Source organism: Labeo rohita, chromosome 3 (assembly GCF_022985175.1).
Source record: "Labeo rohita strain BAU-BD-2019 chromosome 3, IGBB_LRoh.1.0, whole genome shotgun sequence".
NCBI lineage: Eukaryota > Metazoa > Chordata > Actinopteri > Cypriniformes > Cyprinidae > Labeo > Labeo rohita.
The window spans coordinates 8,166,357-8,182,360 of NC_066871.1; the positions used below are offsets into that span (position 1 = coordinate 8,166,357).

The 16,004-nt window shown below is 34.3% G+C and overlaps 1 protein-coding gene across 3 annotated transcripts in view; it reads right to left on the reverse strand.

The window, feature by feature from the left end:
• Positions 1-1,024: 1,024 nt before the first annotated feature.
• Positions 1,025-16,004, reverse strand: part of tyk2 (tyrosine kinase 2) — a 29,986-nt gene continuing 15,006 nt past the window's right edge. For all 3 annotated transcript variants that reach the window (XM_051103221.1, XM_051103216.1, XM_051103226.1), the window contains 15 exons: positions 15,475-15,658; positions 15,205-15,323; positions 13,919-14,086; positions 13,747-13,834; positions 13,456-13,583; positions 10,929-11,064; positions 10,352-10,503; positions 10,126-10,276; positions 7,220-7,314; positions 6,941-7,133; positions 6,109-6,227; positions 5,839-6,011; positions 5,383-5,500; positions 2,315-2,425; positions 1,025-2,232 (listed from right to left, as the gene is read on the reverse strand). In XM_051103221.1, coding sequence (XP_050959178.1) covers positions 2,089-2,232; positions 2,315-2,425; positions 5,383-5,500; positions 5,839-6,011; positions 6,109-6,227; positions 6,941-7,133; positions 7,220-7,314; positions 10,126-10,276; positions 10,352-10,503; positions 10,929-11,064; positions 13,456-13,583; positions 13,747-13,834; positions 13,919-14,086; positions 15,205-15,323; positions 15,475-15,658 — 2,079 coding nt within the window. In that variant the 3' untranslated portion in view covers positions 1,025-2,088. The remainder of the gene's footprint in view (positions 2,233-2,314; positions 2,426-5,382; positions 5,501-5,838; positions 6,012-6,108; positions 6,228-6,940; positions 7,134-7,219; positions 7,315-10,125; positions 10,277-10,351; positions 10,504-10,928; positions 11,065-13,455; positions 13,584-13,746; positions 13,835-13,918; positions 14,087-15,204; positions 15,324-15,474; positions 15,659-16,004) is intronic.

Here is a 16,004-nt window from a genome sequence, read left to right on the forward strand (position 1 = left end):
TAATTTCTTCCATATTGACATACATCAGAGGGTATCAGATTATTTGGGAGAAAAGTAGTTTGGGAACTGATTGGATTTTGAGCTTTGAGTTTTTTTTAGCAAACCAAATAATTAGAGAAGTCCTGCATACACTACCAGTCAAAAGATTTTGAACAGTAATATTTTTAATGTTTTTATTTATTTATTTATTTATTTTTTTAACAAATTCCATATTGTGAAATATTTTTACTATTTAAAATAACTGCATTCTATTTGAATATATTTTTAAATGTAATTTATTCCTGCAATCAAAGCTAAATTTTCAGCATCATTACTCCAATCTTCAGTGTCGCATGATCCTTCAGAAATCATTCTAATATGCTGATTCTCTGATGAATAGAAAGATCCAATGATCAGCATTTATCTGAAATAAAAAGCTTTTGCAACTATATACACTATACCATTCAAAAGCTTGGAGCCAGTATAATTTTTCTGTTGTAAATTATAGAAATGAATACTTTTAGTTAGCACGGATGCTTTAAATTGATCAAAAATGATGATAAATACATTTATAATGTTACAAACGATTTTTATTTCAGATAAATGCTGTTCTACTGAACTTTCTATTCATCAAAGAAACTTGAAAAAATCTACTCAACTGTTTTGAACATAATAATAATAAATGTTTCTGCTGTACTTTGGATCAAATAAATGCAGGCTTGGTGAGCAGAAGAGACTTCTTTAAAAACATCAAAAATCTTACTGTTAAAAACTTTTGACTGGTAGTGTACATCACCAGAGAGAAGTCTGTCATCATTTAATTGGAAAAATGAGTTACAATATTTTGATTATGGGTTCAAAAGAAAAAAATAAAAAAGTTATAAATGGATAAATTCTTCACTCTTTACAATAACAGCAACAACATAAATTTGCAAAATGCTGAATTTTCAGGGTAAATTTTCATTTCATACTGACCCCGACTATTTTTGAATGAATGAAAATCCAAAAGGATCCACTTAATAAAAAGTCTGTATCTTGTTATATCTTGGTATACACTTACAGTAATTACATTTATTAAAAGATTTTTTATAGATACATTCAGTGGGACAATATGACTATAGCATTTAACACAAGAAGATGTACAAAAGGCCATAAAATGTGGGAAGAATTGCACAGTTTTCGAAAAGAGAAAATATAAATAAAAAAGAAAAACATTCAAAGCGGCATTTATATTATACTGTAAACATCTAAATTTATATTTTTAAGGCCTTCAAAATAGCCTGTCACAGTCTTTGCTTACTCCCAATATATCTGTAAAACAGCAGGACTGAGGAAAGAGGAAGTAAACTCAAAAGTATCTAAACACACCTGAGAGTATTTACACAATAATATGTTACACTGGAAATGAAATAAGGAATGAATAACATCCACAACCATGCATTCTTTGGTTATTATGGTTTTAACAGCAAGACACTTGACTTAAAGCAACTGTATATACTGTAGTTCTGTGTATTTTTGCGACCCCTACATTTAAGTGACAAAATCACTGTAGTTTTTGCAGTGCACAGCTGTACATGTGCATTTGTTGCTGCCACAAAGCAATTCACAACTTTGGTGGGATTTTGTACCCGCTCACCAAACTCACATACTCCTAGAACAGACATTTGCGGTGGAATGTGGGAAAAAAACACAGAAGCCATTTGCCTTCTTAGAAGTCAGTGTACCACCAGAATGATTTTGAAACTAATATTTCAAGGTAAAAACTTACTTTAAAGAGCACTTAAGGTCAAACAACAGAGGGCCTGTGCTGCTGCTGGAGCTGACGACTAAAGAGTAACAGTAAGTTGTTATCGTCCACCACTCAAGTGACTGAAAGCGGCGAGCAGTTCAAAGAGAGGTTTGTCGAACCGAGCTCCGAGTCTACCACAAACGCCGGCACAGTTTCAGAAGAAAAAGAGGTACAGTATATGGGTTCCCTCAACTGAACCTTTAAGAAAACATCCTCTTTTCTAAACATTTCGACCCAATGAGTCAAGTTTGGTCAGGCTCATAGTGAATGCTGTGGTTACAGGCTGTGAGAACAGCACAGAGAGAGCAAGAAAGAACAGGTCAGCGATGGTTGAGCTGCGCGAGTTGCACAGACGGCTGCTGTTTGTACGTTCGCCGGATGTCCTTCAGAGACTCAGCCAGGGAATTGAACGATGGACGCTGCCCAGGGTTGAAATCCCAGCATTGCTCCATCAGTAAATAAACCTGCAATGAAGATTCACGGGTTAAGCAAATAAATATGTCAAAATGCATTTATGAATATTTGTGCTGCTTAGTTTCACAGTACCTCACGCGGGCAGTCTCGAGGGCACGGCAGTCTCTCGTTTTTCTCCAGAAGGGAAATAAGTTTAACTACAGTCATCTGACCATGGACCAATCCCATCATCTCAAAGAATTTCTATGAAAAACAAAGTCATCCATCAGTTTGAAAGAGACTGCAAATGTAAAGGAATAGTTCACCAAAAAATAAAAATAAAATTCTTAGTAGTAGTAGTTACTACTACTAACTCCATTTGGCCTTGGTGCATGAAGTTTAATTATTCTTAAAGGGATAGTTCACCCAAAAATGAAAATTACACCATGATTTGCTCAACCTTAAGCCATCCTAGGTGTATATGACTTTCTTCTTTCGGACGAATACAGTCAGAGTTTTAATAAAAATGTCCTGGCTCTTCCAAGCTTTGTTATGGCAGTGAATGGGTGTTGAGATTTTGAAGCCCAAAAACTCATCCATCCATCATAAGAAGTACTCCACACGACTCTTGTGAGTTAATAAAGGCCTTCTGAAGAAAAATATCCATATTTAAAACTTTACAGACCCTAATCTCTCGTAATCCTCCGACATTTTTCTTTAGAAATCCTCATTTTGTACTTCCAATTCATGACCAGTGTTTTGTTTTGCTCTCTCCTCTGCACTTCCACGTTCGCCACTTCCAAATTCGTCACTAGCCGTTTGCCTACATCTTATGTTATCCGCTGGAACGGATATTTTAAATATGAATATTTTTTATACACAAACACACCGATTCACTTCAGAAATCTTTTATTAACCCCCCGTTGCCGTGTGGAGTACTTTTTTATTATGGATGGATGCAGTTTTTTGGGCTTCAAAATCACAACAGCCATTCACTGCCAATATAAAGTTTGGAAGATCCAGGACATTTTTTAATATAACTCTGATTTGTCTGAAAATCGGATTTGTCTAATTCTGTTTTTGTCTGAAAGAAGAAAGTAATTTACTACGATGGCATTTTAGTGCCACATGCCAAGATTATAAGATTAAAGTCAAAATATTTCGGGAATAAAGTCGAAATATTATGAGAATAAAGTCGAAATACTACAAGAATAAATCAAAATACTTTGAGAATAAAGTTGAAACTACAAGAATAAAGTCAATGTGTTTGAGAATAAAATCAAAATATTTAGAGAATAAAGTCAAAATCACAAGAATTAATTCGTAGAAATTACAAGATTAAAGTTATAATATTTTGAGAGTAGCCTATTGCATATGCAGATGGCCAGGACTGGGAGCACCGGGAGATATTCCAAAGTCTCAGCTTTCAAATTCTGTCAGTTTTATAGCAAAATACAAACAATATTTATTACAATAATGTCTTTTTCACGCTCTTTAATGTGGCGTGACAGATCGCTTTATTTGATTCAGTTTAAGCAGCACATGAATTAATCATCTTTACGATTACAATGAGACATCTGTTTCACTTAATTACATTATACAATTTTTTTCATGCCTTTTGATGTTCATTTTACTTTTATCCTGCTATAAACTTGAAATAAAGAGGACATTTATAATTTGTATTTTGTGATAAAATTGACAGAATTTGAAGGCTGAGTTGTGTTATATTAAAAGCAACAAAGCACAAAATTATTGCGATTACTGGGCGGCTGGCCCGTTGCAAATAATGAATTGAAGACGTTAAATATTATATCCAATCATTTACTGTATTATACTGTGAATAATTCAGCTTGTGAATAGTCACTTAACGTTATATACCTCAGAAAAGACAGAAATATAACGTATGTTAACGAGTTGGAGCCCACTTCGACCTTTATAACATTTTATTGTTGTTTTTAATTAAATACATCTGAGAAATGAAAGGTAGGACGCTATAGATGTTTTTGCGGAGTAGGTGGTGGAATTTTCACAAAGGAAACAGTATAATTTAATTAATTGTTTCACATGAATACAGCGATCTGTCACACCACATTTAAGAGCTTGAAAAACACATTATTGTAAGACACAAAGTCTGTATTTCGCTATAACTGATAGATTTTGAAAGCTGAGACTTTGTCTTATATTAAAAGTACCAAAAGCACAAAGCTTATTGCTATTATACTGGGGGGCTGGTGAACTACAAATAACGAATGCAATCTAACACATGAAATATTATTTCCAAGCATACTGTTCCCATGAGTACAACATGTTATAGATTCTGCTAATAATCCAACATATATTCAAATCAATTCCGGTGGCCTGGCAACTTCTCCCGGTGCTCCCAATCCGGGCCATTTGCATGCACAGTGTAGACTATATTCTCAATATATTATAACTTTAATTTCTATGACTTAATTCTCAAAACATTTAGACTTTATTCTCTAAAAGTTTTGTCTTTATTCTCATAATTTCGACTTTCTTCTCAAAACATTTTGACTTCTCGCAATTTCAAATTTATTTTCAAAATATTCGAACATTAATCTCGTAATTTTAGATTTTTCTTTGTAACATGCCACTAAAATGCTGTCATAATATATACCTAGGATGGCTTGAGGGTGAGTAAATCATGGGGTATGTTTTATTTTTGGGTGAACTATCCCTTTAACTGCTGTTGCCTCACACTATGATTAACTAAAACTAAAACTATTTTTAAAAAAAATGTTGCCTTAAAAAAAACATTTACTCAAATAACAAAATAACTAAAAATTCTGAAGCTCGTTTTATTTTAGCTAGTTGCCAAGGACATTTATCATTTTCATTTAGTTGAACCAAAATAACTAAAACTTAAATAAAAATGACAAAAAAAGAAAACTGAAAACATTAAAACTAACTAAAACTCAAAATTTGAAAAAAATGTATAAAAATGAATATATATTGATTACAAAGATTAGAAAATAAGAACTAAAAATGCACTGTGTGACACCAGAGCTTTTTGTTTTCTGTATTACACTATACATGTAAATAAAATGGAAATTTATGGTCATTTTGTAGATTACTGCAGGTTTACAGAGACAGCATTACACTTGTCTTCCTTTATGTGCAAAACTAGAAAATTACAGAGTACACTTTTTACACAAACATTACAAACTGATGCAAAAATGTCAAAAAGCACCGAGACGTACCGAAGGGGGGCTTTGACGATGATTGCAGTGTGTCAAAATCTCATAGAGGGTCACAGCAAAGGACCAAACATCAGAGGCAAAGGAAAACTTGCTCTCCTTCAGGCACTCTATGGCATACCTAAAAAGTAAAAAAATAATGTTTTGGAATAACTGCTGTTTTGTTTTAAACCCAGAGATTAATTTAATATTTCAAAGATGAACAAGTCCAGAGATAAATGCAAGGTCACCACCATTTTTTTTCTTATTAAATCATTTCATTTCGTGTGAAATTTTTCAATAATTGTGTTGATCGATATTAAACATACTTATGCTTTCACCGAGTGACACCACATTATGTCTAAAGACGTCCAAAAATCCATTAGCAGATCATGTTGTATTGATAAAAGCATTCTCCAGGATGTTATCAACATTAAAGACATTATCCATCTCCCCAAGCCTCCAGCTAATACAACTTACCAGAACACAGGGCTGTCTCCGTCCTCACGAACACGATAGTAGATCTCTCCTTCGGGAATGTACTTTGTCAAGCCGAAGTCACCGATCTTAACCACACCTTCATTCTCCACCAAAACATTCCGTGCAGCCAAATCCCTGTGGATGTAGCGTTTGGAGTGCAGATAGTCCATCCCCTATGGGTGCGACAGCACAGATCGGATAGTAAAGTAAGCACCAATAGGTTAGCTTTATTAGCTTCGGTATGACTTTTATAGGGTTTGAGTTTCTCACCATACAGATCTGCTGTGCAAACAGGAGACTTTGAGCGATTCCCAACCGATGTTTAGGCAGGTACTCTCTGAGGCTTCCCAGTGGAAGATACTCCATGATTAACTGAACAATCTGTCCACCTAAAACAAAATACCAGATAGAGTATACCGTGAACGTGGATGTCATATTTAGCATGCGTTTATGAAATATTTTCTATTGAAACAGGAAGTGGGGTGGGACACAGCCTAGGAGACAATGATTTGCTTGCTATTTCTAGTCAGAGGCAGTTGATATTTATAAATTCATTGGTGGTGGAGTTGCTATTGAAGATAAGAATTATCGACAGGCCGTAATAATTTAAAGTGACAAAACTTAAAAGGATAGTTCACCCAAAAATTAAAATTCTGTCATTACCCGTAAAACCTTCGTTCATCTTAAGAACACAAATTAAGATATTTTTGACGAAATCTGAGAGATTTATGTGCCCAGAAAGGTAGTAAGGACATTGTTAAAATAGTCCATGTGGCATCAAGCTAATTTTCTTTCTTTGCGCACAAAAAGTATTCTCATAGCTTCACAAAATTAAGGTTGAACCACTGATGTCACATGGACTGTTTTAATGATGTCCTTAGTACCTTTCTGGACCTTGAAAGTGTCGGTTGTGTTGCTGTCTATGAAGGGCAAGAAAGCTCATGGATTTGATCAAAAACATCTTAATTTGTCTTCTGAATATGAGCGAAGGTCTTACGGGTTTAGAACGGCACAAGGGTATAATTATTGACAGAATTTTCATTTTTGGGTCAACTATTCCTTTAATTTTATTTCATGAGGGTTATAAGCAGCTTTGGCTCACCCAGTTCAGTACAGCACCCCTTGTATTTGACGATATTGTTGTGGTAAAGTGATTTGAGTATTTCGATCTCCTTCATCCAGGAATCATGGAGGCTACTTCCACTCTCTTGTTTCAAGGCCTTCACCGCCACATATTCTCCCGTTCCGTCATTGCCAGGGTCATAGACGTACAGCATCACCTTTCCGAAATGTCCCTGAAAGCATGTCACAGAATATTATATGAAACTGAAATATGATGATAAAACCAGAATAAATTATTGAACAGAAACCATAAACTGACCTCTCCCAGATCCCTGATCTTCTTTAGGTAGCGTTTGTAAAAGATGCTGGGGTCTCTGTCAGGGAGTGACTCACATTCGGACGAAATGTCTGGATCTTATCGTAGAAAACAACAACATATCAATTTCAAAGTTACAAATAAAAATGTTTTTTAAAAATTTAACATGGTTTTAAAGGGGATAGTTCTGGAACGCCATTCTCTTGCGTATGAGAGTTAGCGGTTTACAAAGTTTTAAATATGGATATTTGTCTTACACAAACATTGATTTGCTTCAGAAGGCCTTTATTTAACCCCTGGAGCTGTGTGGAGTACTTTTTTATGATGGATGGATGCACTTTATTGGACTTTTTTTTAATATAACTCTGATTGTATTTGTCTGAAAGAAGAAAGTCAAATACAGTAGACCTAGAATGGCTTGAGGTAAATCATGTGGTAATTTTCATTTTGGATTAACTATCCCTTTAACACTGTATTATTATGGTATTCAAGTAACTTGGATTGCCATAAAAACACTATGGAACATAAATATATTAATAATTCAGTATTATGGTTTTACCAATGGATATGTCAACATCTAATTTTGGTCATTACTGATATTTGTGATATTTGCTATGAATAATAAACAATATGACGGCTAAAGTTCCAGTTTACATTTCAGAACATCACTACATGTTTATACTGTATAATATAAGACAGTGTTAATCCATGAAAAATATCTGATATTGCCTGTTTCCAATATAAGCTGATACTGATTAAACATTATATTGTAAAAGCCTAATATTTAAAATATATTGTAAATACAACTATATGGATAGATGTAAAAAAAAAAAAAAAAAAAAAAAAAGCTAGCTTGTTGCAGTATTGACTTAAAAAAAAATCTGTTGCAAACATGTTTATTTTGCTATCATGATTATGAAGTGCAGATAAAGAATGCCTAACAGTGATCCTAAAACAAATCCCTTTTTTCTTAACAGAAGCACACATTATATCTTTTAACACCAAAAATGGATGTTTTGCATCTCTGAAGGACTGACAACAGGTTCTTTATTAGTAGCAGCAGTAGCTTCTCTATCTGCTCACATTAGAGGCGGTTTCTAATTGCATTTAATAGCCTCGCAGCTTCTGTGCAAGATGAAAATGCTTGTAATTGCTTACAAGGGATGTAACAGTACACAGAAGTCACAGTACGGCATGTACCTTGGTATTTATATAAGTTCGGTACAACAGGAAAAGTATTTTCCATTTATTTCGAACAGACAGTAGTGCTGCATTTGGATTATATTGTATAGTTTCAAAATTTAAAGCAAAAGTAGAATAGTGTGACTTTAGGTTTGTGAAACTATGTACATAAGACACCTCAAAACAACAAAATTAGCAGACGGACTGACTGAACTGCAAATCTGTTCTCTTACAGTAGGTGGCACTTATGGAACAGCAGCGATATAGAGTTTCCTTGGTTAACGCCGTAAACAAAGCAGTTGCGTTTTTAAACACTACTTTAATATGCAATATATGGACGTATGAGGAAAAGAAAATACCATTGAAACATTTCTGAAAACTGCCAGTTCCTCTCAGAGATACATTCATATAAGGCCCTCAAAAATGGAGGCCCTGTTTACACTAGTGCCTTTTAAAAAGAAAACAATCCTCGTCTACACTGGTATTTTCACTGCGTTTCAGAAACGATCTCCGTCCACACTACACAACTGAAAACGCATGTCACATGACCATTTATAATGAGCATGACGTTATTGTTAACACAGTCATCAAGGATATGCAGGACGAATGTGGGCAGCCACAACATAATTTTCAAAAATCTCAGTTTTGGCCTGTTTACACTAGGGCTGCCCCGTAATAGTCGACTAACGAGAAGAGACCAAAAACGCATTAAATTGCTTAGTCGCCGGAAAAAAAATTCACAGGAAATGGCGACATCACACAGTTTGTGACAGACAGATCATTAACGGCTGGCCTATGTGGCAATACAGTACATGGGGCAGGACATCCAGATGCTCACCTATCATTCATCGACCTTAAATATGGCTTTTCATCTGAAAGATGTATGTAGTAGCAACTTCACATGGCCACTCAATCTAGTATTAACCTAGAAAAATGTGCGCTATTGAAGTGTCTGTGTGGAGTGTGGAAGCTGAATAGTAGCGCGCTCACTGCATGACAGATAGAGGGGCCGGTGCGGTCACTTGCTCTTAAAATACTCCCTCATTTTTGCACATACAGATAAAAGTAATCCATCTTTTGAATCTGTAATGACTCTACATTTATGTCCGTGCACTCAGAATAACAACGAAATGCTGTGCTTTTGTAAAATAATGAAAGCAAACAGGATGCGCTTTCTGCCGTCTCTGTCTCTGTGAACTTGAGCTCAAAACTTCGAAACTCCATGTATACTTGCCTTACAGACATGAAAAAAATATGTCTATAGAGAGTGAAATGTCTACTTTCAAATGAACCAATTTAAATGGAAAACAAATATTCTCAGATTATGCGTGCGGAGATGACAAATCAGTGCCAAAAACAAAGAAAGCACTAGTTCATTAATAAATTATCAAAATGCTAATGTAGCCACCTTGCTGTTTTTCCCTGACGCATTCATAATTATAATATCTGCTGGTGTGCTGTGGCAAGCTTTGAGCGCTTATTAGGCTATGTAGGCAATTAAGGCTCATTATTATGATTTATATGGTTTATTAATAAACGTGCGACTAATAGTCGACTAATGCTTAAAATGAACGACTACAAGTCGACCTGAAAAATGACCGAATTTATCTTATGGATGAGCAATCACTTTAACATCTGACACCATACTTGTACCATGGTAGTGACAATACAACAAAACAACTGAAAAACCCCAAACATGCATGATTACACTGCGTACAATCACTCACTTTTAATCTGAATCTCTGTTAGCTCTCTCAGAATGGTCCGGAAGGACGGCCGTGCAGCAGGGTCATATGTCAGACACATGCTGATAAAGCTCGCCAGCTCTTGAGAAGACGGCACCGCCAGGCGACTCTGCGTCTCATAGAATCGCTCTTTCTGTAGACGGAGGAGAGCGTATAAGTAAAAGGTGTGAGCGTGTGCTGTCAGGTACACAGCGGGAGGAAGCCGTACCTCAGGCAGTGTGCTGCCACTGATAGGAAGATCTCCGTTGTTGCAGATTTCCAGCAGAGTCGCTCCGAAGCTCCACTGGTCGGCAGCGCTTCCTATACGGGCCCCGTCGGCGATACACTCCGGAGCGATCCACGGGATGCGTTCCACGCGTTCTGCGCGTAAAACACGAACATATGAAACAAGAAACATGAAAACTTGTTCTGGGGTGTTTCTAGGCTTGATTTATCGCCTATCAGGTGGATTTTTGCATAAAAAGCCACATGATTTATGTCTGTATCATTAACAGTATGCTGAAGATGAATAATTAAGGTTTTTGAACTGTACATTCTGGACAGTTGCTTCACTGCTGTAAATATGATCATCCTGACATTAATAGAAGCGTTTGACTAAAGGAAGTGTGCATCACCATAAGGAAGTGGTTGGTTCGTAGCTTCCTGTTCTATGAACCATGAGAGAATCTGATGAAGTAAACAGTAGTGACAAGCGGACTGAGGTAACGAGAGAAATGACACAGATAGAGGGGTACAGGATGTACTCTTCTCGACAGTACGTGTGAATAACAACAGTTCTCGCTTACCTCCACGAGACAGAGCCGACAGAGAAATGCCAGGGTCACTGAGCTTCACAAAAGGGGACGTGCCCTCCTCCAAACCCTTCTTGACCACCAGAATATTCTTGCCGCAGACATTTCCATGGACCAAACGCTTTGTTTCCTGTAAAGAACAAGGTCACAGATGGGTCAATCTTGCAAGGAAATAAAATAAAACTATTATTTTAATAAAAATAATTAAATAAATAATATAAATTTCATGACATTTAATCATTACTTATTCTCATTACTGTAATACAATATGAAAACCACCCTGTCCTTGACCAAATATGTTTTAAATAAAAATATTGTAGTAATTATCATTATATACTGTAAGCAGGGGCTCTAAATGATCCAAGCTGAGGAAGAAGGGTCTTATCTAGCTTATTTTTGTTATTTATTTAAAAAAAAAAAAGTAAAATTTCTAAGCGCTGCAGAAGTACCGACCCAGTGTTTACAATGTGAACATGCAAAGAAAAAAAAAAGGTAAAACAGCGATGTAGAACAATTTTGAAGTTGGAAGAGAAAATGAGATGGGAGATATACATTTATCTGTACATTTTTGTTCTGGAAGTGAACTAATCCTTTAAAAAAACACTTCAAAATAGGGTAATATGACTTGATTTAAATTTTACTTTAACATTACATTTGATTTAACTTTAATTTTTTCATTATTAATATTTCAATAATATTTTTTGAATATCAATATTGGTTAGTTTTACATTAAATAACATTGGTATTACATTGATATTAATTTAAATTATTTTTTAAATATCAGAAATACTTGGCTATTGCTACAAATATACCCATGCTACTTATGACTGGTTTTGCGGTCCAGGGTCACATATAATGTTCCAATGCGGAAAAAAAACAAAATTTTATTACTTTTTTTATTTTTTATTTTGGGGTGAAATATGACAGTTTTTGTTTGATTTACCCAGAGAACACAAGTGTACAATGATCAAATGAGATTTTTGGCAATTATTGATGTAAGCTGTTCTATTTTAAAAATCCCATGTTGAATTAATAACTCAAGTTTTACATAAAAAAAATACTGTAACAGTTATAATTATATACTGTAGCATTATTTTTTTCATGTTACAGTAATAATAATTGGGCTTGTCAATAATGTTACAAAAAAAATGTTTTCCCTAAATACTAAATTCAATTTCCTTAATGCAAATATAATTTTCTTTTATTAATTGATCTGATTTAGAAGTGGAATTTCACAGATAATTCCTAAAAGGTTTACTTTACAAGTGAACTTTTTAAAATCGAAAATATCAAATATATTTTTCAGAATACAGTAACAAGATTTGGACATAACTGTTAAAATCATGCTTATGAAATATGCATGCATATGTACTTTAAAATAGACTTTATTTATGCGAAAACTATTTTTTTGAATAATTCAGATTTTTTATTTAGAGGTGCAATGTCTTGAATGAATTACAATTTAAATAAAAATTTTAAATGATTAATATTTAATTAATATTTCTTGAATTTCAATATTTTCTTGAGTTCTATTTTCCTCTTAAAAATATCAAATAATATTTTTGATATATATTGCTCTCATGCACAAACAAACAAATGGCTAGAGGTCGAAATATGACAAGAACTGAGTTAAACTGTGTCAACAAATTCATCTTGATAATTTCAGAATTAGGTTGAACAGCTGTCAGCTGTTAAATTTAAGTACACAATTTAATTAGATAATTGTTTATAATTATTTAAATAATAATTTAAATAGACCAATTTAGGTTAACAAATTACCAAGCAATGCTTAATTTTGTTCAGTCTGTGGTGTAATAAAGTCGCATTAGCAATTAAATAAAATATACTTAAGCAAAACATGGTCGGGTCAAAGGGTCCGAATAATTTTTGGTCCTAAATTTTTATCAGATTTACTGGTAGTCCACTGTAGGAATAATTTTTGGGTATGTCACAGTTTACTTTATTTTGCTATCCTCTCATACTTAAATGAACTATAGTGTCCTGCACCCACTAGTAAAAAAAAAAAAAAAAAAATTACATCTGGTGTCTGAATAATTTTTGGTTTGACTGTGTGTGTGTGTGTATATATATATATATATATATATATATATATATATATATATATATATATATGTAAGTATATATATCGGTCTACTTGATCTGTAATAATCAGCAACTGAATTATTAACCTGAAAAACACATTGTTTTACCCCTAAATATGACCTGAATTAAATAACTTTAAAATTTTAAATGATTAATATTTACTATTTCTTGAATTTCAATCTTTTCTTGAGTTTTACTTCACTCATTACAATATCAAATAATATTTTTTCATAATGTTCCCATGCAAAACCAACCAAACAAAAAACACATTCTTTTGATTTTGGGGTGAAACGTAACCGTTTTTGTGTAATTCATTCAAGCAGAGACTAATAATGCACAATGATTAAATGAGATGTTTGGCAATTATTGATGTAAGCTGTTCTATTTTTAAAAATCCCACATTAAATTTATAACTCACAAGATAGCAAAGAGCACTGGCAAGTTGTTTGGCCACAGTAAACTTCCACTGAGGAGTGACACGCGCCTTCTCTCTGTGCAGGAACACATCTAATGGGCCGAACTCCACAAACTCCTCCACCATAATGTCTGTTCACACAAAAGCAGTACAATCAACAGATACATAATATGTTTGGCAGATGGTAAAAAAAAGTACAGATTGTGCTTAAAAAAACAAAACAAAACAGTCAAAAACAGCTTTGACGACACTTGCGGCCTTTAAAGAGGAAGTCAAAAAGGGCAAAGCACTCACTCTCAGATCCCTTGACTGAAACTCCATGCACAAAGACCAGATGACAGTGTGACACCTGACTCATGAGACTAGCCGTTTCGAAGAATGCCTAAAAATGAGCACAATCCATGAGATATCATTTGTGCTTTCACTGTTGTTTACGATACATTATACATTATCAGATGACTCTTACTAGTGCTATATCCTTGTGGCTCTGGTCCAGAATTTTGAGGACAACCCGGATGCCTTTTACGTTGCGGTGATTGTTATTAGACTCATCGTCTTCGTCCTCAAGTGAACCGTGAACCTTCAGCCAGCCCGCGTAAATGTTAGTCCTGGTGCCTCGTCCCAAGTGCTGCTCCTGTATCCATAAAATAAGTCAAAAAAGCTTAATCAGTTGCGGGTACTTCATGAAACAGGAGTTAACTTTTTTCTCTTTGCTACGTGAGGTTCACATTCTTAAGAATTTATGACCTTGGACCACAAAAACAGTCATAAGGGTTTTTTTTTTTTTTTTAAATTGAAATGTATACATCATCTGAAAGCTGAATAAATAAGCTTTCCATTAATGTATGGTTTGTTAGGATAGGACAATATTTGGGCGATATAACTATTTGAAAATCTGGAACCCGCAAAAAAAAACAAAAAAAAAAACAAATCAAAATATTGAGAAAATCGCTTTTAAAGTTGTCCATATGAAGTTCTTAGTAATGCATATTACTAATCAAAAAGTAAGTTTTGATATATTTACGGTAAGAAATTTACAAAATAGTTTTGGAACATGATCTTTACTTAATATCCTAATAATTTTTGGTATAAAAAAATATAATAAAATATAATTTTACCCAAATAATGTATTTTTGGCTTTTGCTACAAATATACCATTGCTACTTACGACAGGTTTGGTGGTCAAGGGTCACATTTATTATTTCTCTCAAATGGTTTGTAAAAAAAAAAAATGCAACTGTTCCTCGTTCATGACGTCATTTCTATCACAACAAAAAAATTGTACCAGTAATAAAGTAATAAGACAATATCAGTGAGGGCAATAAAATAGAGTAAAATGTTTTTTTATTATTGTTTTTGTTATTGTACAATATATGCATGTCATTTCCAAACTAGCAACATTACACAAATTAGTAATTATTAATCAATCAAAAAACACAATTACTGTATTTAGGGAGAAAAACAAAAACAGATGTTTCATAAAATGAAAAAAAATAAAAAAAAAAGATTTAATGTTTTTTTTTTTTGTAAAGATCCTCAGTGTTAAAAGTGCCCATGCGTAAAGAAACACTCCAACGCATTTGAAATATGAAAAAACTACATGCCTGATATTTAGAAGAATGTAGTCTGCTTTTATTTTATCAGTACAACCTATCTGCCAAAGTGGAATGCGTGAAAAAGCCCCTTGGGCTCGGTGTTGCAGTGCTCAGCTCATGAGGATAAGAAGGAGAATGATTGCGTACAATCACATACCTTTGTAATTTCCTTGTCCTTAATTTGATGAAACCGCAGTTGGCTCAGGTTTAGGGTTTCCGAGAGCGTTTTAATGCTACTGTTCGCACCCTTTCTCATTACGAGAAGATTTGATAGCTCTGCAAGAGAACCATAAAACCCGTTAACAGGATGACTCACCAAATGATAAGAATCTTGCACTTCTGTGGAATTTTTCCTAATCAGAGATGCACTCCAGGATGACTCAGAAATTTGATTGCAAAGTCTGCCAAACAGAAAATACACACTCACCTCCTAGCCTGGGCAGGCAGCATTTCTTCAAAGTGAAGCTGTCTTCTCCAGACTTCAGCACGAAGGTCTTTAAGCTGTTGGTGAGCTCCTTTATGCTGGAGAACTCTTGATCCCAGCCTTCCAGCTTGAAAATGGAGCCCTTTTGTGTAATTCTGAACTGTTTGTATGTTGGATTTTCTCCATCCTGTCAGTCAGAAATGACATTTAAGTTGTCATGAAATGCATGTAGTGACAGATCTTTCAAAAAGAGATCATCAAGAACAAATGTAGGGCGGCGACTTGATTCTATGCAATGATTGCTGATAGGATTGTAGATGTGGCCGCTGCATTCAAAAATAAAAGAGATGAATGTACTGAATGCTTATACTTTAAACAAAGTGGCAGAGTTCAAGCAGACTCAATGATTGGAGAAGTCTGGCATACAGCACCAAAGAGAAAACTCTCATTTTTTCACCAGAAGAACTATACTGTATATTATATATGTATATTAAATACAAGCATATTATGGTCTTTATGGGAGTTTTATCATG